This window comes from Cyrtonyx montezumae, unplaced genomic scaffold (genome assembly GCF_038088225.1).
Source record: "Cyrtonyx montezumae isolate F1298 unplaced genomic scaffold, pur_monq_1.0 scaffold_30, whole genome shotgun sequence".
Classification (NCBI taxonomy): Eukaryota; Metazoa; Chordata; class Aves; order Galliformes; family Odontophoridae; genus Cyrtonyx; species Cyrtonyx montezumae.
Genome location: NW_027072035.1, coordinates 1707173 through 1729452, shown reverse-complemented (window position 1 = coordinate 1729452; position 22280 = coordinate 1707173). Strand labels below are relative to the sequence as shown.

Genomic DNA, 22280 nt, shown 5'->3' with positions numbered 1-22280 from the left:
TGGAACACGCATGAAGTATAGTTATATTTTATGCTATATCAAAATAATCTCATGAGGCCCTTCCATTACAATTGTCACTGTATTATGCTAGCTTTACTTCCTCAAATGCAGTTTTCATGTTCAGAAACATCAGTCAAACTGCCATTTCAGTGGAAGGACTTTGCATTGACATGGAATACCACCTTAACCCCAAGACAACTGTAGCCTTTAAATAGCCAAACTGCCAAAGAAACACTATTTGTATCCAACCTATTTAAAACTCTTGCAAAAGTCTCCAGTATCTTGTTAGGATACTTGTTATTACAGTATCCTATGTCAGGGAGATTATCCTATTAGAACTGCACTACTATTAAATATTAAAAAACAAAAAGGTCGTAAGTGCAGGACCAACCAGAAGAAAACGTCCAGTTTGGAAATCTCTCCAGTAAGGCATAAAGTTGAGGTGATTTTTGGTCTTCCCCAAAAAAATAGTGTGCTGCTATGGCAAGGGAGACTATTCCATCAGAATGCTTTTCTGAGGCCTGTAAGTGAAAAAGGACAATACAGTATTTATGACTGCTCATAGGTTTTAAACATAAAATCGATCCAGATGTACCTTTCCACAGACCTAATACCCACGTAACCAACTACAGCCCAGAGGTCATTGCTCTGTAAGTCAAAGCACTGCATGTCTTCAACTGTATCAGTATCATCATGAGCTCAATTTGAATTGAAATTGCTCTGACATGTTAGAGCACATGCGCTAAACGTATTTCTAGCTATACATTGTGCCAACAAATCAAGACAGAACTCCAACAGAGTATTCATACTGATCTTTCCATTTTGAAACTTTAGTAGGACAAGTTCTTTGTGCCTAGCTTTGCTTTTTCAATCTTGCAAAGCTTGCTGAACTGCAGATTCCTGTTTGCCTTTATCACATATCCTCATAAGGATTATTTGGTTAAGTGTTTATGCAATAAAATCCAGGAAGGAACAATGAGCTTTGCTGAACTTTCACAGGTTCTGGAAATATTTCCTCGAAGTCAAATCTAAAATAAACATCACTGTTAAAGTGGTAATAGTAGTCTACAAATCACTGGCAGTTTAACAGAGAGCATGAGAGATCATAAATCCTACAGGAATAGGAATGCTGGAAGCTATCAGATTGGTACTTAACAGAAGCCTTAATTCCAACCAAAGTCTAAAGTACAGAACACAAAACTTTTATGATTCTCATCATGGTCAAGTCTAACAATAAAGACTCCCTGAAACAAAATCTACGAAATCACCAGGTTTCCAACAGCAGCATACTTACTGTCAGCTCTATCCAGAAGTGCCATGGTGAAGCCTGCAGCCCACGGGAGTAAAACACAAAGTAGTCTCCTCCAACGCTAGCAACCGGTGTTCCATCTCCAAGAGACCACGTAGACAAAGCTGACCCTTCGTGTGGCCGAATATACAGAGACATGTGACTTGGTCCTGTAGACAGGGAAATGCATCTATGTGTATGAACAGCTGAAAGGACAAAGAACATCTGCCCCCCTCTCTTTCATTCCAAGACCACATTGGTATAGTAACTAGTAACCTATATTACTATATATACTTCCCAAAACAAGATAAACTGTGTTCTCTATAGAAGAGTCTTCGTACATTTCCAAGCAGTAAGATAAATTAAATGTAAATGGACTTGAAGAAGGGACTTTCTATAAAAAAGATCAAAACTTAAAACAGACAAGGTATCAGTCTCCCAGATAACAACTGAAACATGACAACCACAGTGTACTCTGAAACTGGTGAGTCAGCTGTGACTGGCACAAATTAATTCATTTTAGGAATGGCACTTTAAACTGCAGTATTGGAATAAAACCTGAGCTAGTATGAGCACAAAAGTAAAAACAAATCACTCACCAGATACTTCAAAACTCAACCTCAAAGAGTTCCAAGGCGTTAGCTCTTTGGTGAGAACTTTAAAGTGAATGGGGCTTGCTGGGAAAATTTCTGAAGCAGGAAGATACCAGTTTTTCCTGGTAACAAATAAAACTAGATTAACTTCTTCTCAGTGCAACAGTTAAAGGCTGTTGAAAAGTAACAGCTTGTAGAGAGACAAATGCTTAAAAGACAATAACAGAATAACAGCCATCTTCACAGTTTTTATGTTACCTGGACCTGTCTGAATTTACAAACCAATAAAATAAGTAAAAATATTTGGATCTTCAAAATTGTTTACTTATGGTCACAAGGCTTCTAGGGTACAAGCAGCAGCTACTTTTCATCTGGTGAAACTATCTCCTCTAAGCTTCCTCAGCTGAGTAGAGGTGGGAAAAGAAGGGAAGAAATGCACATACTACTACTTTGAAGTGCCATTTAGAATGACCCCACGCTTTCCACTCTGCTGGTGCTACATCAGTTTTCCCATACATTTCTAAATCTCTTCCAGCAGACCCAGTGATCTCTGGCACAGTTTGTGGCAGACGACACGGCGTCTAAACAGAAGCGCCCTTCGAAGAGAAGGATAATTTACTTTCAGGCCCTTATCAGCTACGTTTTATCTCTGTTCCCTTACAAAAGTAAGATTGCATGATCAAGTGGCTTTGCAGTATATGCTCAAATTAAGCAGTGTTCACACCAACCGGAACATGAAATGCACTGGCAGAATCCAAGGAAGGCCACAAAACGGAGCCCGCTCCTCACACGGAGTTCTAATGGTGTCATTGATTTCGGGTACAAGGGGAGTTATGTGAGATATTCCATTATAATCGAAGCCATTAATCCATATACCAGAGTCACTTTTAACCAGGTTTCCATCTAAATCATGAAATCTTCTGTTTGTATGCTGGGAGAATTAAAAAAACAAATAATAAAAAAGATGCTGACAGTCTGTGAAGCTTGTGACAGTTAGAAGTAATTCTCAAACAATTACATAGATTACAAAATTCCCATAGAAACAAATTCAAAAGATTGCTACGCCTGTAAGTATTTACATTTGTTTCTTCAATAAAGACTGCTTACTCATGAAATTTAAAAAACCTCCAGTAAAAACAAAATAAAACAACCTCTTCTTCAGACAAAAACGAACCAAATTCAGGAACTGAACATGAGAAACAGTAGCAGCTTTTCCAAATCCAAGAATAACTGTTACAGTTTGAAAAAGTTACTTCTTAAGGTTTTTAGCTTAAAAAAAAAAAAAAAAAAAACAACACAAAAATACTCTTCCTTGCATGCAAAAGAAAGGCAATGTGATATGCAAGATTCTTCTTACCTGTAGAAAGACTCGTTTAGGCTTTGGATTATCAGCATCAGAACTGTAAGGAAAGAAGATTCCACTACAAACGAGAATCAGAGTGACTACAAACACAGCAGTTAAAGTTATTAGCGTCGTTTTTGTACTTTTGACAAGGTAAATGAAGTTAATCTAGAGAACAGAAAGACAGCTCAGTTATAAAACTACAAGACTGAAAAATAAAATACGCTGTGTAAATCTAAAATCCAAATATGGAACTACAAGTACATTAGAAAGAATACTACTTCACACAAGAAACCTTCTTGCAAGATACTTTCCTTCTCAATATTCAAAATCAAAAAGTAAGTGATAGAGGTTTAAAAAAAACGCCTAATTTCTGTAAAACATCTGACAAGAAAAACCTAGAAATTATGCAGCTGGGGTGTCACAAAGAAGCAAAACAAATCTTTGAAGTGTAGTATAAGCTTCGTTTAACTACATACTATATTTCATCTAACATGAACATTTGTTCGAACTCCAGCAATAAATTACATATTTAATACCCATTTTATTATGTAATTATAGAGCAACATAATTTTGAAATCCACCTGCTTCCATTACCTCTTTCTGAAAAATAAAAACCAGGATCTTTCCCGTTTCCTAGAATTTCCTTGTATTAACATTTGAGATATTGTACAATATCATTAATTTCAAACAGTAGCTTAGAAAATAAACATTGATTTTCAACTCCAGAGAAAGTTTTAAAAAGTTTTAAACAACATTTTAAAAATTTCTACTTACAAAATAGGATGACAGAATCATAGTGCTGGCCACAATAAATCCTGCCAACACTACGTCTGGTGGGATTTCTGAGCCACTTCGCCCCATGATGGGAGTAAACATTTCAAATACAGTCCAACTGAGATACATCATATATAGATAGGGAACAAACATTCCCAGCATGTATACCACAACAAATTTCATTGTGGCACCTGCAAGACATAAAATTCACAACTATATACAAATATATGCATACACTGCTGCAAGGCCAATGCACAAGTTCACATACAATATGAAGAACTTGACAGGGACTTCATTTTACCCAGCCAATGTCAATATAACTCTTCTAGGAACATTGCAAAACAACTCTCGTATTACCAAAAAATATATAACAGATGTTTTATTTCAAAGTCTGTTTAAATGCTCCATTTTTATAACAACGTTTACCATCCATCAAAGTATTTGATCAGACAGTAACTCCAAAGAATATTGTTCTTTTCAGCCTGAGATACAGGATGATTTTCAGTATGTTTTTCCAAAAATATTCTCCAAAGTTTCATATTGTCTTTGGTTAAAGAACACATTATTGTGACAAAAATGTCATAAATACTTTAAAAATTCTCCGTTCCTAAATTGAGTTACTTTGCTTAAACAATACAGACTGGGGGAAACACCTCAACTTTCAATAGCAGGGGAAAAGGTTTTGAAATGTAACCTTCCCAACCACAAAACTCATACCTTTTTGTCTGAATTCTTTATGGGTCATCAGCTTTGTGAGTAAAGGAAATGCAACCCACAACGTACAAACAAATGCTGAACAAAGACCGATGTGAGTAATCATTGCCAATACTACAGACCAAACCATCAATGAGGCATCAAAAAACACATCTCCCAGGTACTGGTCATTCATGTTCTGTAATAAAAAGGGAATCAATCATCACTGAGGAAGAGCACTTCATGTATCAAATGTCATAGAATATATAAACAAATTCTGATTTCTCATATGGAATCGTTCGTCTTGGACAAAGAAATTTTAACAGGTATCAGCCCTGACATTTAGACTTATTCATGATGGATTATGATTGTATTGGCTGGTCCTGTTTTTTGTTTTTTTTTTTTTGTTTTTTTTTCCTAATAGAAAGGACTGCTTTCCTGGATGGTTTTAAAAAAAGCAAGTAGCTCAGTTTCAGGATGTGAATAAAAATGGGGACAGTGAGGAAATATGTTTGGTAACCCAGAAGTTTCTTCTCAAAACAAAAACTCCATTGATTCACAAGTTCCTGATCTGTTAACAGCAAATACATTACTTCATCAACACTTAGACATTGCCTGTAACAGCCAAATAAGAAAGAGATTAGCTTCCAACATTTTCATGCAGATCTTCCTACGTACAGTATAAGTTACAGAGGCAGAAAAAAACTGTGGCATACTGTAACCTAAAGTATGCCAGGAAAACTGAGAGATGAATAGTATCTAGTCAAGTGATCTTTTCTTCAGAAAATCAGCAGGTAAGAACTAGATCCAGCACCTGAAACCAAATAATTATTGCCCATCAGTGAGAGCCACTAGAAAACAGTAATGTCCCTTCTATTTTATAACAGGACAGAATAAACCAAAGAGCAGGAATGCCAAATTTAACAACAAAATTTACACTATAATTTAGATGAAGAATAGAAATACTAAAAAATATATTAAAAGTAACAAAATATGATTACACTGAGGGAACCTGTCTTACAAGTATACTCATAAGGAGTCTTGTAAGACTCAAAGACCATTCAAGTATAGATACAGATTCTTTAAGTTTCAAGAACATGTACAGATATCAAAAAACTCAATTCTCCAGCTATTGCTTTGATCCCTTATCAACAGAGTGATAGGAGACAGTGTGCTATAGGGAAAGAAACAGCATATTGTCTACTAAAAAGCTTTTGAGTTTTTTCCCTGAATCAACTGCTACCAGTCATTAGTGAGGTCAAAGCCCTAAGTCAAAGGACTGTTAATTCTCATTTAACCCCTACACTTAAATGAGATTAATCACTACACTCACCACTCTTTAACAATGGCAATGAAGTCAGCCTTACCTTGTAGTAGAACTTCTTGGCTAGAGTGTGCACAAGAATGAGCTTAACTGCAGCTGCAGTGCCATACAGAAACACAGAAACATAGAAATGGGTATACCAAGAAAGAGACCGTCCAATGAGAGAGATGAACACTGCCACAGTAAGGACAGTTACGAGTGTGGAGATCCAACTTAACAGAATTAATCCAAAAGCGGTAAAGAATTTCTTCAGGTTATTAATTGCTACGAAGAAGAAGAAAAATTTCACCCAATAGTCATAAATACTACTGCAGACTATCATCAATATTAAGATTACCCTAAGTGTACAACTGCGGTAATGACCAAGTGATGACTGAATAAGGAGTTCACTCTGAAGATTTCTCAACAGTATAGTCTAAATCACTTTGCCAGTTTATCTTCTTGGAAGTCTTGCAGTACTCCTCACTACACGATTAAACCCCAGAGGAACAGGCTACTTCCTAGGTTACCATATAACTGATGATAAAAGCTTTTCTAAGGAACTGATGAAGTCAACAACCTGGAAAATTTCAGAAAACTTCACAGTTGCGTCACAGGTAACGTTTTCTTATTCAGAAAAAAAAGTTTTCTTGATTCTGTTATGTCTTTTTTATTTCCCCATGCCTCAAATGAAAGTGTCTAATTAGAGTGTTAGATTTTACACCCCTTACTAAGGGCGCTACCCTGATATCTTTTCCCATTATGACAATTTGTTTTGCAATTTGCTCCTGCCTATGGCCAGCTTTTCAAGAAACACCTTTCTGAAGCCCTACGCATGATGAGAACAAAGAGTTTACATACACAGTAGGCAATTTTTTCTCCATTTTCAGAATTTTTAAATATTTAAAGTAAAATCTTCACAAAAAGATAGAAGCTTTCATACCAATTCATGAATGACAGACATCTGGGCCTATTGCAGCCCATCATAAATATGTATAGTTGAATAAATTAAATGCAAAGTAACTCCTGCACACCTAAAATTTTCTTATCAAATCAGAGAACCATTACAGAATGGTTATGATGGAAAGGGATGTAAGGAAATAACCTTTCTCTATCTCCTGGGTACTTCTTACTCTTCATAGCAGTAGTAGATAAAAAAATAAAAAACCATCAAACCACCATATTTACCTCTGTTTTTGGGCTGTAATACTTTCTTGCCTAAGTAAAGAAAAGCAATTGCTGCTATTACGTAGTTCATGATGGTGCCAACACGAGCAGGATAAGCCAGGACAAATAAACCAAGTACATCAAAGAATACAACATTTCCATGTCTATACTCAAAAGACTTTGCCAGCATATCTGATGTAGCTAGGTATTTTAGGACGGCTAGAATATTGTCACCTATTAAAAAAGAGCAAATGCACAACAGAACTGTATCAGATATGATGAATTAACACACTTTTATTTCATGCATTTAAAACTGAATTTATATATCCATAACAAAAGAACTTAATACACAGACGATTATTTTGAATATTTGAAGGCATAGACTATATTTTCACAAGGTAACCTATACAATTATACAATTACTCTTAAAGTAAGCTTCAAAAGCTTTCTGCACTTAAGTACTATATCAATAAAGGGACTACTTCATCTTTCAGCCTATAAGCCCTTCAAGTCTCTTATTAAAGACTTCAAGCCTCAACAGAGGAGTTTAATTTTCTGTTAACCTTCTTCCTCTTTTCCCTGCTCGGGCTGCCTTCCTTTCTCTCAAGGACTACAAGGAAAGAGACAAGAAGGCTACTTTCCTTTGTAGCCTACACGTACTAATCACTTTTTCACCTCGCATAATACCTAAGTTCAATGTTAATCAATAAAGGCCCTCACTGAGAAAAAAAAAGCCAAATGCTGAACAATCAACGACAAATTAATAGAACCACTAAAATGGCTGGATTATAACTTTAATTAGATGCTGAAATTGCAAATCAACATTGGTTACAGTGATAGTTGCTCTAACACATTCCCTATGTATTTTAAAGGTATGTATTCAGTTAAATCTTTCCTCATTAACAAGTAGTTTTTATAACTAAAAATTTATTGAGTTAGTAACCTTACACAGAAATGAAGAAACAGCTGTGTAATCATAGCTGAGGATTTGTAGCTATAATTTATTTCTTGAAACACTAACCTGCTCTCTGAATGGAGTCTGTTAAAATTCTGTCTGATGTATCATATTTTGTATGATAAATGTAGCCATTTTCAATAAAAGCCAGGTCTATTCCTACAAAGAGAAAAAAGCATGACAAATTATGTAACTCTGAAGACCTCAGAACAAATGTGAAAGCCTAAGACAACTTTCAGAGAAAACATTGCTCTACTATGTTGTCTGCTTACTTTCCCCAAAAAAGTGAAGGAGTTTGCTTTATGTAAGGAAGACTAACTAGGGATACACCTATTTTTAAAAAAGATACACATTTTAAGATATGTTATTATTAACATACTGATCATGTGACACCTGCAGGCAAATCTATACAGATCTCTAATGGAGAAAAGCACAAAAATTGTTGACCATATATCAGCATCATAAAAAAGTATACTTAGTGCTTTCTAAATATTTACTACAAATATGTCAATAGAGATCCACTCTGAAGTCAATACTGTGAACTACAGGAACACATTCTTAAAATATCAAGTGTATCCTTTTTACAACTGATTAACAAACAACTTTGCAGAAGGCCTGTCTGAAAACTCTTTAAATGTCCAAATAATTTGTAATGTAAGCAAAAATAATCAAAAAGTTTTTCCACAAGATCAGTGATACACTCAGCATATCCCCCTTCATTCTGACCAACAGAACAGCCTACTTGTAAGCTTAGATAAATGGTTACCTTATGCCCATTGACCTGTTTTCTGATAACATACCTGGAACATTACCGAAGTCTCTGTAGATCCGGAAGTCTGTATCTGCTGGGATAATACCACTCTGAAATATTTCCTGTGCCACCACAGAGGCAAAGGGATGTTTGGCTGCAAATACATATGCCTGTACCAACCAAGGATTTTCAGGTCCTAACAGAAGATGAACAGAAAGCTCACAACAAATACTTTTTGAACTTCACTTAAGATCTTTATTGTAACAAGCAACAACACACAAAGGAACTGCACTGCCCCAAGAAGTATACTAAGTTCATTTATTTAAGGGGAAGGTCTCATACAATTTAGAGAATTAGTCACGTGGGGAAAAACATTAATTCCTTTAGCATTCAGTGCCAAGATAGACATGTAGCCTCCCAGAGAAGACCCAGCACTAATGCACAAACCATAGTCACTACTAGAAGCTCCAACTCATTATCTATCACACATCAAAATTATTTGCTGGAAAGTCTCCTTGCTAAAGCATTCAAAGTAAACCATTAGGCAGCTGCAGTAGTAGCAAGAAGTATGCAGTCCAACTACACTGGATCAAAAGTTCAACAGAGTTTTGCTGCTTTCTGAGCAGCAGCTAGAGTTCCAATGACTAAATCTCTCTGCAAAGATTTTGAAAGAGTGGCATGAAGATTAAATAAAGCCCATGAAGATATGAGTACACAAGATACAAGTAATACACAAATATGTTTGTCTCCTTACTACCTTGATGTATAAAAGAAACACAATTTTAGTACAATTCCATACAGGCTTCCAATCTGCGAGGGAACTTCTGCCACAGTGCTTCTGCCTATGTGTTCTTGAAGATGCAGAGCAACTTATTTACTGCAAAGTGTTAGAGGCATAGAAGCTCTGTCTTCCATTTATGAGGCACTTTCAATACTCTTTCAAGTCTACATTGCTTATTACCAAATTACCCCTGGAAATAATACATGCTCCTACCTGTTTGAAAAACAAGTTCTTTTCCTCCTACACCTGCTGCCTCCAGGTTAATAAAAGCTCTAATTGACTTGGCCCACTTATGTTGTGTAATGAAGCCATGACTAGCCTTGATGAGAAACAAAGAAATACAGGTCAGCTCTCTTCCATACCAGCCTAAGTGTTATTTTCCATCACGTATGATCTTAAATCAAATTTTGACATGGTATTCAGATCATTCGTAACACAAGCAGAACAGATAACTAAAGTCTTCTAACTAATTTAATATGAACAGTAGTCTTAATTTAAGCATATTTTTCCCTTTGACAGCAAATACACTTTCCTCAGAATGTTAAGACCGGCACTTAACTAACATTTCAACAGATTAAATGAAAGTGACATTTGCAGTCACTCTTATCTGGACTTTAATTCACAACTTCGATGTACATTTTATAATTCTATAACTCTTACCTGCAAAATATTTTCTTCTGCTCCATTAAATAGGAATATGACAGCATGCTGAAGGGGCTCTGATGATTTTGAGAGAGTGTAAAGTATTTCAAGCATCACTGAGCAGCTAACAGCATCATCGCTGGCACCTTAAAACAATTCACAGATCAGAAGGGCTTATAACAAATGCACAATATTGCAACAAAGAGCTGAGATGAAAAAGTTTCACAGCCTCTCAATCACTTAATCTAGCCAGGGTATGACTATGCCAAGCTTTAGTATATCTTCTGCTGCAGATTGTACACTGGATCTACTGATTAGAAGCAATAGGAGAAAGAAAAATAATGTTCAAAAGTCAAACAAGTACAGAATACCAGGTCCAATAATACTCTTCAAGAGACTAACTAGGTGCTGAACAGGCAAAGTGATCATTATCTATTTTTCTAAGAACAACGTGAACAAACAAGAAAAATTTTCTTACAGTGTACTCCAACTAATAAAACTAAACTTTTGCATACAAGTCACCATAAGGAATTCCACCCTGCTACAATGCAGGTAAGTGACTGGATGGACACATTCTCAAAGTAACATTAAGGACAACATTGCAAAATAAAGGAAACACCAGAATTCCTTTAAAGCATTTAATTAAATATTAAAAGTATATGTTGCAACAAAGTAGTTTCATGACAGGATGCTTTCTAACACCTTTCTGGTTTCTTAGGAGAAAAATCCTTTTTCATCCTGGCCTCAGTGCTCTGTTCATAATTCTGATCAAATAATCCACACCTTTCTTCAACCTCCCTCTCATACCCCATCAGTCCTTCATCTTGAAGAAATAACCAGATTCTAGGTTCTCCCTTGCCCCATTTCTCTCACTTTGGTACAGGGGTAGCATCTCCCCATCCCACTCCCATCAATAAAACTTTGGAACAAATAGAGAAATGTTATATGACTGCTGGTGGCCTGGGCTGTATAGATTATGCTTACTTGCACTGAGACGATGACAGCACTTTGTTCAGCATTACTTGTCACAACCTGCATCAGAATGATACTAAGGCAGAGTCATTAGCTGCCTAAACTTTTCAGTTCATATATTAAAAAACAGCTTTTCCGGAGCATGTAACTTGGCAGAATTCAGACACGTGCTCCCCTTCTACTAAAAGGGTATATCTCTTTTTGCCTGATACTGTGTCAAGAACTGGACAAGGAAGCAATAATTCTTGCTGAAATCTAAACACTTATGGTCTTTATGCGAATCTAGGAGAAACAAAGGCTCAAAATACATGTGCAGGCTCAGAGGAAAAATATTCCCTAACACTTCATACGCAACAAAACAGTTTGTCATAAAATCTGTTTTACCTTGCTTACATCAGTTATACAAAGAAACCCTGCTGTCAGCTACACCTACAGCAACAATTTCAGGGACATTTTCACCTTCAAGTTCATTAGAAAATAATCAAATAGGACATGTTCTAACGGTACTCATTCTCAGTTTACAAAATAAATAGGTTAAGAGTTCAAACCTTACGCATTTCCTTCACAAGCTTTTTCCCTACACTCTTCTCTAGCTAAAAAGGCGCTGAAGCTTTATAACACCGAAGTTCAAATGGTTTATTGAATTCCTCTGTACTCAAATGGAGCACTGTGCTACACCATTAGCAAAAGGGAAAAGTACTTGCCTTGATTTTCAAGAAATGTATACACAGGAGTATCAGTGGCAACGTAAAGAAAATTTCAAATATTTGAATGTCAGAACAGTTGCTACTGCTTTAAAGTATTTAAGTAACATCAACACCTAAAAAAAACATATAAAAAACTTCATACAGATCTGATACCTATTCCATCAGCATGCAAGTAGGTGCACTAACCATTAATCATGCCAGGAAAGCAACTCCATCAGCATCAACAGCAGATCACATATTGTTATATTAATTTTCAGGTATACTATTCATTGAAATGTCAACGAGTCATGCTGATTCTGGTTAAACAAAACTTTTTTTTTTTCCAAATCAGTTTAGCTATAGAAAGACAGAAAACAAAAGGCTCTTGCTTAGGTTATGTGCAAGTTTCACACCAGGAAAACCAATGAGCAGCTCCTCACCATTGTGACAAAGGGCTGCACAGCGATTAATGGCAAGCATATGGGTTGATTTTTCCAGTATAAAGCATTCCTTTACAGGAAAGCCAAGTTTAAATCAGTACAGTGGTATGGAAAGAGCTGAATGACTGGTAGAAGCAGCACATGAGTAACATGCCCAAGGAATTAATTATTATGTCTGCTTTTCTTATAACACTTCTCAGAAATGCAAATTTGACATCTCTAACTTGCTGCTTGCCAAAAAAACACACTGACTTAAATGGGACTAACCAGTCACTCCATATACAGTGAATTTCACTGAAGTCAGACAAGTTTGTTGCCACATGCAACATTCTAGTATGTGGCTATAAGGGTATTAGCTGCAAGAAGACACTGAGCTTGTGGCTCTGTGGTTTGTGAACTACAGAGAAATGTAAGGGTAACATGTGGACCTACCTGGGGTATTTGGTACAGAATCAAAGTGACAATTGGATAAGACAGCATGCTCTGCTCCACCTTGAGGTTCCAGCTTCACTACAACATTGGTTATGTTTGCGTAGTAGCTAGTAAAGCCTCCTAGAAAGTCAATGCTGAAGGAGCCTGTGGGTCTCTGTATGTCTACAAATATCTTGTGAGCATCCGTACTTTCAGTTTCTATTGCCTTAATTTGTTCTAAGAGGTAGTTAACAGTAAGGACTTCATTTTCTGGACTTCCAACTGTCCTGGGCCCAATTGCTGTTATGTTGTCAAGATAGCCCCTAAAAGACAAATTGTACAACCAGCATCAGCACATTTAGTGTTTATATACATCTTATCTATAGATAAGCTTTAGTTTTAACATTCTTGCATGTTTTTAACGTTCAAAGTTCACAGTAAGAGACTAACGACAGTAACTTCACTTAGGACATCTAAGATTATAACAGTAAAGATTGTAACTGAAGCAGAGAAACACAGGATGGCTTGGGTTGGAAGGGCCCTGAGGGTTATCCAGTTCCAATGCCTGGCTGTGGGCAGGTCTGCACTGCCCTGGGCCTTGAGTACCTCCAGGGATCCTCAGCTCTCAGGGCAGCCTGTGCCAACGCACCACTGCCGTCTCAGGGAAGAATTTCTTCCTAACGTCTAACTCATTTTTCCCCTCTTTTACTTTAAAGCCATTCCCCGTTGCCCTGTCACTATCTACCGGAGCAAAAAGCTGCTCCCTCCTGCTGGTAAGCTCCCCTTCAATTACCAGACACCCATCCCACCCACAGCCAGCAGAGCGGCCGCCTCGTCGTATACCTGGCCCGCTGCGCGCTGAACTCGCGCTCCCCGCCTCGGCCGGGCGGGCTGAGCAGCTGTCGGTGCGAGACCTGCACCAGAGCCCTCAGGGCCAGCAAGTAAAGCAGCACCAGCGGCGCGCTCCGCGCCTCTCCCATCACCAGCCGTCTCCGCGGCCCGCCCCGCTTCTTCCCCTGCAGGTCGCCCTCGCCGTCCTCTCGCCGAGATGGAGGGGGGGGGCGGCGGTCGCCATTCCGCTCGCGGCCGCCGGACGCGCGTAGGCGCCTCACCGCCGCTGCGCTGCGCTCCATCACTGCGTGGACACGCGATGCGGAAAGGGCCGAGAGCGAAAAGGCTGCCCCGCCCTCCCCGACGTGAGCGTACGGGGAGGCGTACGCTCACGTCGGGGAGGGCGGGGCACCTCCCCCCCCCCCCCCCCCCCTCGCCTAAGTGCCTCCCCCCTCGCCTAAGTGCCTCCCCCCTCGCCCAAGTGTCTGAAAGTCTGTCTTGAATGAACACGGTAAAGCAGTGTGCCCTGTGAATTCAGTTGGAAGTGTAGCGCCTACACGTTTTGACACGAATGGCACGTCAAACATACAGTGTTCTTTACTGCTCTGTTAGTCTGGAATGACCAATTTGAGATAATTGGATCCTATTTCCAAGCGGATGATTCAGCATATATTCTGTTTGACTTTGTGTATGGAAGTGTGATACTTGACCTAGTTCTTGTAAATCTCATGTTAAAATGGGAAAATCCCCTGGTCACTGGGCAAGCTCATAAATAGATTTCTTTCTCCTTCAAAGCAGAAGAATTAAAAATCCAGCACCTCACCTCATCTACAGGAACTCAAGCTTCATTTTCTAACTTATTTGCAAAACCGAGCTAGTCAGTAAGATGACTTGTTCTTGCTTAAGAAACAAACAAATGGCAGTAGAGGTTGAACCTTCTTGCCAATATTCTCTTACATTTTGAGGCTGTGTGACAGATGGGAGCAGTCTGGCAGAATGCTGTCTGACATGGAAGTATGGATGGAGCAGAGTTATGTCATTGAATTTTTCCATTTGGAAAAAATGGCACCCACTGATATTCACTGACACTTGCTGAATGTTTCTGGAGACCAAAGAATGGACATGAGGAATATTTAGGCAGTGGGTGATGCATTTCAGCACTGGCAACAGTGACAGTGGGTCACTTCCGCTGGTGCAAATTTTTATGAGCACATTTAGGCTGTTGTTCACCAGTGGTGAAAATGCATAACAATAGTATTTTGTAGCTGAGAATGTGCTCCATAAAATATTAAATGTGTGTATTAACATAAAATGTCACATACTTTCTACCTTGCAGTTTCCATGGAGATAAATGGGAGTTCATTTTCCACAGTGTTTTTACAAGGTTTTTTGGTCATTACTTCCCCACGTTTAATTCCCATGCACTAACTATGGTCTGCCTCTGATTATACATTCTGTAATCTTTATAGTGTTCATCTTGCAAACTTGTAAACGTTCTGCATTGCTCTGCATCAACAGCTGATTATATTCTGTACATTTCCTAGTCTTAAAAGCAGGAAGGAAACTGTAAGAACTCATTACAAGTATCTACCTTAGCAATAGTACATGGCAGTCCCATATAACATGTATTGAATCCTAATGTTGTAGGATTATCTAGGTTGGAAAAGGCCTTCAAGATCACCCAGTCCAACAGTCAACCCAGCCTATCAAGTCTTCTCACTAAGCCATGTCCCTAAGCACCACATCCACATGCCTCTCAAATACCTCCAGAAGTGGTGACTTCACCACTTCCCTAAGCAGCAAATTCCTCATGAAAAAAAAAAAGAAATCTTTCTGATGTCCAATATAAACCTCTGGTTTATAAGGCCATTTCTTTACATAGTACTAATGGTCACCTGAGAAAAGAGACCAACACCATCCTTACTGTAGCCTCCTTTCAGGTAGCTGTAGGGGGTGATGAAGCTTGTTTACCTTGATGTCTGTACTCTCCATTGAATCCTTGTAAAATCTTTCCCAAACATCAACCAGAGGACATTTAGAGTCTATTTAGCTCAACATGTTCATCTCTTTCCCAAAGTGTAACAGCAGCAAATGTCTCAGCCCTCCACCAAGAATAGGATATTACTACCATCATCCTATAATTAAAGCAGAGAGGTAGTATTGTGGTCACTCATTCAGGAACTGGAAAAAATAATCACAGCTTCTAGACCAATAGGGCACAAATAGATGGTTGTTTGCACTAACACTGTGCTTGACCATTAAGCTTAAACATGCTTTTCAGTCTTGTTTAATGATACACATTTTCTGTACTCTCTCCCTTACTGGCTTATTTTGTAATGAGAGTTGTAATAATAGCCAATAATTAGAGGGAATTAACTCACTATTGCTCATCAGAAACCCAAAACACCTTTCTCCAGGTTGGTGTATCCTCTCATCTCAACCGTTATGTCACTCATTTCTCTGTGGAGAGGATACACTTTCATTCAGTGTCACCATTCCCTTTGTTATTGAGGGGAAGCAAGGGCTTGCTGGAGGATGGTTGCTGATGAAGGGGAAGGAGCAGGGCAGTAGAGTTAGCACATCTGCTGTGATGCCATGACAGAAGGCTTCTTCTTTGTTTGATCCCAACCTGGAATTGTTCAGTCAATTTGAAGTAATGATAGTTGGGCAAGCTGAGTAACCTTCTTGCTTGAGCAAGGAGGTTGGACCAGATGATTCAGAGGTCCCTTCCAACATCAACCATCCTGTGATTTCATGAAGCAGATAATATGATAACCTAAACCCATTCCAAATACAAGCAATATTTTCTTGCACTATCTACTAAATATGTCATTTTCTTGTGCAGTCTGACAGCTTCTGCCAAACCCTGATCACTCTATAGTTAGATTGCTTCCTTTCTGTTGCAATACTCTACTGGCCAGCTATCCTATCTAACCCCCTCCAAAAACAACAACAACAGCAACAACAACAAGAACAGAAATGACCACCTTAATCCATTGACTTAGTGACTTTATGCAACTGAATCACCTCCATTGTCCTTCTTCTTCAATCACATCAAGATTAAGCTCATTTTTTTCCTACATGACTTCAAGTACACCACAGTCATGTTTTTTTACCCAATTTGTATTCTGTGTTAGTTTTTTGTCAGTCTGTTTATTTCTTCTGTGTATTCTCCTAATTCTTTTTCATGCTAGCATCTTTCCTTGAACAATTCATTGCATATCAAAGGTAAAATTGTTTTGATTCAGTCATTGTAATAAACATGCTTTTTAATTAAGAAATCATGTGGCTTTGCAACATTTCATTTTGGCTTACTATTCTCCTGTATAATGGAAGGCTTTGGTCAATAAAAAATAAAGACAATCAGGGCCAGTAGTTCCAGATGGAGAGATAAACATGATCACCAAGAAAGACTGGTGAATGCAGGAGTTACGTTTCTCTGTCCTTCCACCTGAGTACAGCTGAGCGGTGGGAGACTTTGCCAGATGATGTGGGTATTTATAGCAGGCTGGCCTTTTATGTTTATGAAGTTTATTTCAATAAAAACTACACTTCAGTGACTTGTTTACTACATCTCTCATATTCTTCAATAATAGCAAAAGTTGATAGATTATATCTTCCATGAAAGCAACCCTGTTCCAACAGAGAAATTACCTAAGATATTTTCTGGTGGTGAGCGCAGTGAAACACCTTTGAAACTGATGGAACTGCAACCAATCATAGCAGCAGAAAACAGAGCCATTAATTTCACTTTCTGGCCTAGCAATAAAAAGGCATTTCAAAAAGTAGATCTAAACTAGTGAGACACCAGCTAACTCCTGAATGGTTAAATAATTCTTTGTGACATCACTGGGCAAAGTTGAAGCATAATCTTCTCTGAATCATCATTGTTCCCTGAAGTGCAGGTGTTCCAGTCAGTTTCTCATTTCAGTTCACACCAAATACGTATTTAACGTAGCAGTCTACCTATAAACACATTTTGTGCTTACTCAAGCACTTAAAGTGGAAACTAGCACTCTGGCTTGGTGAGTGCTAAGCTGACAAAATAAATCTAAATAGAAAATAATCTTCTTTCCACCTGGAATAAACTGTTTTCTTCAGTGTATGAACTGAAACCTGAAAGCTGTTTCAGACTATCATGTTCTAAAAACAGCATTTATAAAAGTAATCTTTTTCTTACTGTGTAAGAGTCTTAGATTTATTTTTGAAATGTAAAATGTGAAGGAAATAGATGATTAGAGAGAAGTACCATACAAAGCTGCACGCAGTGTGCCGATAACCTATAATGACAGAAAATTGTGTAAATAATATTTTAGCCAAATAAACTGAGCAAAAATCTATTATGATAGTAGTATGAAAGAGTAGTTCTGGGTAACTCAAATTATATGCTATGACTAAAAATGAATGTAGTTAAAATGAATGTATGTAGTAAGATGGACTATAGAGAGTGTTCAGCGTATGATCAGTAGGAACATTCTGGTTTTAAGTCGCAACCATGGAAAGCCATGATAGCATTCTCTTGCACATAACCTCCCGTAATTTCAACGAAAAGAACATTAAAAGTAGTCATGTAGACTGACTGGTGCACCATTTCTAAGATTACAGGTTTTACAGAATTGAAACTCCATGATTAAAATGTGAAACAGCAGTGGAATTATGAATATATCTCTATGGATAGCAAACTCAAAATAGATTGCAAGTCTTTCCAGCGCTTTGCTACAAAGAATCCTGTTCTTGTTCCATGAGATTTACCACATTAAAAAAAACCAAACAAACAAAAAATTGAGTTCTTCACTTGTTAGATTATCCAGTCCACCTCATTTTCTACAATTCAGTATTTTTAAATGAAGTAAACAAAAAATTGGAGCAACTGGTAAAACAATCCCCCAAACCCTCAGTAGGCCTGCAGTAGTTATATCAAAAGTTGTTTTTTACTTTCCGTTTAGTGGCACAGCCAAAGGACTACAAGCTTAAGTCATAAGCTTCAAGAAGAAAAATTCAAATTAGATGTTGGGTAAATAAAAATCGCCACATTGCTACTACAACACTAGCACAGGTTGCCACAGAGACTACAAAATGTTCATTTCCTCCATGAAGAACAACATGCTTATATTGTTGTTTGTTTCCATCTGGGTTATAGTTCTAAGTGAGCTGCAGCTTTGTTTATTTCAGTCCCCACCTTATGCACAGCAGTCTGGACAGTATGGCTTCACCTACCTGCGCACATACAGTTGCTAGATGGCAAATTTTATTACTGTGGGACTCCAGAAGGTAATACAGGTCAACAGAGTTAGGAGGGAAAGAATCTTCTCTGCAAATACAAGTCCTACCAATCCAGAAGATGTATGTATGCATGTATGTATATGTATGGCTATAAGATCTAGTGTAAAGATATCTTCGACTCAAGGCCTCCTAGGCATGCAGACAGAAGCAGTGCAACGTTAGATATCTTTCTCCAACATGGGTAATAAGGAAGGTGAGAGGAGGCATGGGAAGTGTAGTTGCTGACAGGTTACTTTGAAACTTTCTTTTATGATAAGTCCACAATTCTGTTAATAATCTACATCTACACCTCCAGAGTCGATTACTTTCTTAAACTCACAAACTTAGTTTCATAGATTCACAGAGTGCATAAATATGCTAATTGTCCTGCAATTCCCATGTAATTCTCTTCTTTGGATTAAGCTGCCTTATCTGCTGAGTTTACTTCATGGCCATTTTTCTCAGCCTTCTGCTTTATATTTAAATAAAATAGCTTTTTAAATACAGAATGTATTTCTCCAAATTGAAGAACTACTGCTGTGTGGTTTACCCAGATGGATGCATTCACCCATCTGGTTCACTGTGTAAGAAGTCCACATGGCAGCAGCAAGGTGAAAATGGGATGGCAGCAAATATTCTATCAGTGCTGGACATTTAAACACACTTAAAAAACTATAAAATTGTAGAATTTTTCTCTGCCCCTTTTTTGCCTTCTCCAATCTTACAAAACATTTTGTCTGAATGCAGCTAGTATGTTTTATCAATCCTCTGTCAGAAAACTAGATCTGTTTTTACTTTCCTATTTAGCATTTCAAATATCAGCCTCAAAGTTAAGTAGCAATTTCTCTCATGCAGTACATCAGAGGATTAATAAAACATAAATCTAAAATTTCATCTGTCTTAAGTATGTAATTCAACTGGCCAGTTTGTACATTCATCCTCCTCCTGAATTCACATAAAACACAGAGGTTACTTGCCAAGTCATAAGATAAACAGAATAACGTGAACAAAAAGATTACAAACAGTGACCAACTACTGAAACAAACCTCTCTTCATTCCCAGCCCCAAACTATTACAGTACTAGGCTATAGTATAGGCATGAGTACAGTGTAAGGCAGACTGTTAGGAAATAAAAAAGTCATCACCAAAAATTGCAGGGAAAGCTGATATCTAAAATCTTTCTGAAATCCAGCAGAGCAATACAGTATTTCAGGAACTGGGATTTGCAGGGAAAAAAAAAAAAGATAATAGAAAGATCACACAACAAAGGCAAATACTCCTGAAGAGTGCAGCAGAACATTCTGATCATGCATGTTGCAGGCTTGGAATTTGTAGCTGATGCAAGCTCTATGATGCTTGACTGTAACCAGGATCTGTCCAAGAGCACAGCAGGAGAGAATTGACGAACTAATTTTATTTTAGAACAAATACTACACTAACTGCCCCAAAATACTGGGGAGTTTGAGGCTGGCTGATTAATCTGAGTTTTTTTGATTTGGCTACATAGTTGAGTACAATAAAAGCTTAGGACAGCAGTCCAAGTCTAGTAACATATATGTATTATGTACATTATATATAATATATATACGTAAACATGTGTAATAAAGTTTGCCTTCCTACACCATTCCTTCCAACCCTTCCTGATTTTAATTTCTCTGATCTTTAGTTCATGACAGAACTTGGTTTTTCTGAGTGTAGGTGGAGCCAAATGAATTTTGGGGAGTGGTGATGGGTTCCTTGTAAAGTCAAACAACTTAACCATTCTGACTGAGACCGATTGGCTTGTTCATCTAGATTCTGCATACAAGGAACAAAGTATAAGATGACCCAGTGGTTTTCAGAACCACTCAAGAACCTACATGCAACTACAAGGTAAAGGAAGAACTCTGCCCACACAAATCTGGGTTATCTGAATAAGGTAATTTCTTTATGCAGTATTTAATTTATGTTACTTCAAACTAGCTGCTAGAGCATTTGGTGATTCTTTTCCATACTGATGAGATATGACAGTAAACTGTATTATATTCATTAGCCACACACTTATCAAGATGGTGTTAATGAAGTTAGAAAGGATAGTTTTATGGAAAGTATCTCTTCATTTTGTATCTGAAGAGCAGTAACTAGAACAGTTCTGTTGTATTTGGAATTGCGGTGGCTTATGTGTGCGTCGTAGATGAAGAACAGAAGGTATCTGAGTTTGGTAAACATATTAAGTACCTGTTCCATCGCTGTATTCAGCATAAATAACCATTATTCTCCCTGATTCTTTCTATCTTTCTTTTAATATAATAATTAAAACAGTGATAGTCAGTTGTCAGCTTACTGAAGATCTTCTAGAGTTTAACCCAGAAAGCAGCTCAGCACCACACAACTTTTCCCTCACTCCCCCCTACCCAATGGCATGGGGAAGAAATTCAGAAATAAAGAAGCAGAAATTGTAGGTTGAGATCAAAAGTATTTGCTAAAACAGAAAAGTAGTGGTAATGATAATTATATATGTATATTTATACAAAACAAGTGCTGCACAATGCGATTGCTCATCACCTGCCAGCTGATGCTCAGCCAGTTCGTATGATACCATACTGTATGGAATATCCCTTTTGACAGTTTAGGTCAGCTGTCTCAGTTCTGCCTTCTCCCAGATCCATGTGCACACCAGTTACTTAGTTGTTAGGACAGTATGAGAAGCTCAGAACTGAAATATCCTTGGCTCTGCACAGCACTAAAACATCAGTGTGTTATCAATATTGTTTTTCTCCTAAAGCCAAAACATTCTAGGCAGTATGAAGAAAGTCAACTCTGTCCCAGTTGAAAAAAAAAGGCAACATCTAATTCATTTTAGTAGTTGTCATATCTCAGTATTAACCTTCAGCAGAGATAGTTTAACCTTTGTTTACATAATTGTCATCTTTCTTTTTCTCTCTCTCTCTCTTTTTTTTTTTTTTTGTAAGCCCAAATCCATGATAAATTACCACATTTGTACTGGAAGACAAAGCCAAAATAACAAGTAGCAAGAGACTTTTTTTTTATCTGAGCATGCAAAAATGTAACATTTGCTTTATTAGTTCTCTTCTGCAAAGTGCTGTTCTCCTAGGGAGTCCATCCAGTCTTTAAGAAAGACTGAAACTGTGCAATTATTTGGGGGGTTTATGCACTGTTTGAAAATAAGAAGACTGTTTGAAAATAGCAGAATTTTTTTGATTTCAGTATCTTGTTGTTCTGTGATATGTGTGTTCTGTGACATTAAACTGCTTTGTTATTCTGTAATAAGTAGATTAGACCACAAACTCAAAATAACTAAATAAGGCAATAATCAGACTTCACAAGATTGTCTGGCACCCTAAAATGCAAGCAGTCAGACAAAATCTGTATTTATTATTATTATT

General features: G+C 37.6%; 1 protein-coding gene across 1 annotated transcript; it reads right to left on the bottom strand.

Moving 5' to 3' along the window:
* Window positions 1–166: 166 nt before the first annotated feature.
* Window positions 167–13934, bottom strand: ERMP1 (endoplasmic reticulum metallopeptidase 1). The gene is made up of 15 exons (XM_065744169.1): window positions 13645–13934; window positions 12823–13124; window positions 10311–10438; window positions 9864–9969; window positions 8919–9065; window positions 8185–8277; window positions 7185–7397; window positions 6061–6281; window positions 4718–4892; window positions 4001–4191; window positions 3239–3391; window positions 2610–2812; window positions 1888–2003; window positions 1295–1458; window positions 167–521 (listed from the first exon to the last, which is right to left on the bottom strand). Exons 1-15 carry the CDS (start codon window positions 13932–13934, stop codon window positions 357–359), a joined length of 2667 nt encoding a protein of 888 aa, XP_065600241.1. The 3' UTR covers window positions 167–356.
* Window positions 13935–22280: the final 8346 nt, after the last annotated feature.